At 41.2% G+C, this 1,645-nt stretch overlaps 1 protein-coding gene across 1 annotated transcript; it reads left to right on the top strand.

Annotated features, from left to right (window-relative positions):
• Nucleotides 1-234: 234 nt before the first annotated feature.
• On the top strand, nucleotides 235-1,545 carry LOC126387435 (uncharacterized; the record flags this gene model as incomplete). Its single annotated transcript, XM_050039954.1, has 4 exons — nucleotides 235-428; nucleotides 526-690; nucleotides 1,079-1,323; nucleotides 1,505-1,545. Coding segments are annotated over 4 exons (645 nt in total), but the record flags the coding sequence as incomplete, so codon positions are not given.
• Nucleotides 1,546-1,645: the final 100 nt, after the last annotated feature.

Raw genomic sequence — 1,645 nt, 5'->3', positions numbered from 1 at the left:
GGGATCAATAAAGTATTTCTGATTCTGATTCTGAAAGGTGAAAGGACAGAATCTTCTCCTTCATTGGTTGAGGGATATTGTCAACCATTTTTGGTGGTCCTGCAAGACAGCAGAGACATATGAGCAGTTTTTTGTAAGCAGCTGGTTTTTTTTAATTCAGTATGTTACAGGATTCAAATAGGCTACTTTTGACATGATTATCTTTTTTGTGTTTATTTGTTTTACTTTGCTCAGGCACTTTGGATTGGAGTTCTGCATCATGTCTGCAACAATCATACCTGGGAAACAGAAGGCTGTCATCATGACCATCTTGAAGATGCGCAGAGAAAACAGTGGATTGAGAGGGACTCAAAATGCCACAAAACGCTAGCAAATATCATCCTCAACAAGCGCTGGCTGAAAGACGTCCACAAATATCTGCGCTTCAGGTAAGGTGTGGGGACATGACAAACAAGCAAATTTCACAGATATGCAAGTCGTGTGGGTGTTTGTGTCTAGGTATAATTTCCCTTTTCATTCATCCAGATCAACAGCACATCTGGAATCATTCCAGAACCATGTTCTGATGTACGCCAGCAAGCGACACGCATTCACTCCCCGAGTGTACGAATCCAGGGTTCTGCTTGCAGCACTGGATTATAATTTCCACCGTGAACGACCGACCTACAGAACAGCCACGGGCCAACAAATGTAGGTCAAACTCTCATTCACTATATCTGTTATATTCAAATAATTGCATATTCATACATTTAGGTTTGTAAATGTTGGGACAGTGACACAATTTCCATATGCTTGACCTTGTATACTACCACAATGGATTTGAAAGGAAATTATCTTGAGGAAATCAGATGCACAGCTTCAATAAAATTTCATCTAGATCTTTTCTTTTCAAATCCATTGCGGTAGTATACAAGGATCTTTTCTTTTCAAATCCATTGCGGTAGTATACAAGGCCAAGCATATGAAAATTGTGTCACTGTCCCAACACTTACAGACCTAATTTTATGAATATGCAATTATTTTAATAAAATATGTTGTCATAATGACTAAATGTAACACCTGACATTTTTTAATTCAGTCTCAGGAAGAAGTACAATAAAAATGCCCGCAGGTACAGCCTGTATGCCCTCAAGTGTGACAAATCCTACGATTACATTCGGGAGTTGCAAGCACGGATTGTGAAGGGCAGAGTCGAAAGTGATGCTGGGATGCCGCGGAAGAGGCCTCTTCGCCTGGATGACCCAAGAACACTAGGTGTTGTGCCCCCAATACCTCCTCCATCGACATCAGAGTTGGTCCGGACGCAGGTCAGCAGAGGTCTGGGTAAGTGACCAACATCTACATGCCGTTACTTTATTTCATTACCTTTGCCTCTCACTGATGGTCTATAGTGTGCACATGCCTCATTACCTTTGCCTCTCACTGATGGTCTATAGTGTGCACATGCCTGTTCATGAGAAACTGTTGTGCGCATTTGACTAATAGTACTCCATGTCTTTCACAGGATCGGCCTTCCATTCTGAGACGAACTTGGAGGCAGATTAAGCTGTTATTTTGTTCAGTTTGCAGTTTGCAAAAAATGTGTTCATGTGAATAAATGTTCAATTCAATTCAAAAGACCCTTCATGATGGACACGAACAAGGA

Source organism: Epinephelus moara, unplaced genomic scaffold (assembly GCF_006386435.1).
Source record: "Epinephelus moara isolate mb unplaced genomic scaffold, YSFRI_EMoa_1.0 scaffold4238, whole genome shotgun sequence".
NCBI classification, from domain to species: Eukaryota; Metazoa; Chordata; class Actinopteri; order Perciformes; family Serranidae; genus Epinephelus; species Epinephelus moara.
The sequence above is the reverse complement of the archived record's forward strand: the minus strand, read 5'-3'. Positions and strand labels throughout refer to the sequence as shown.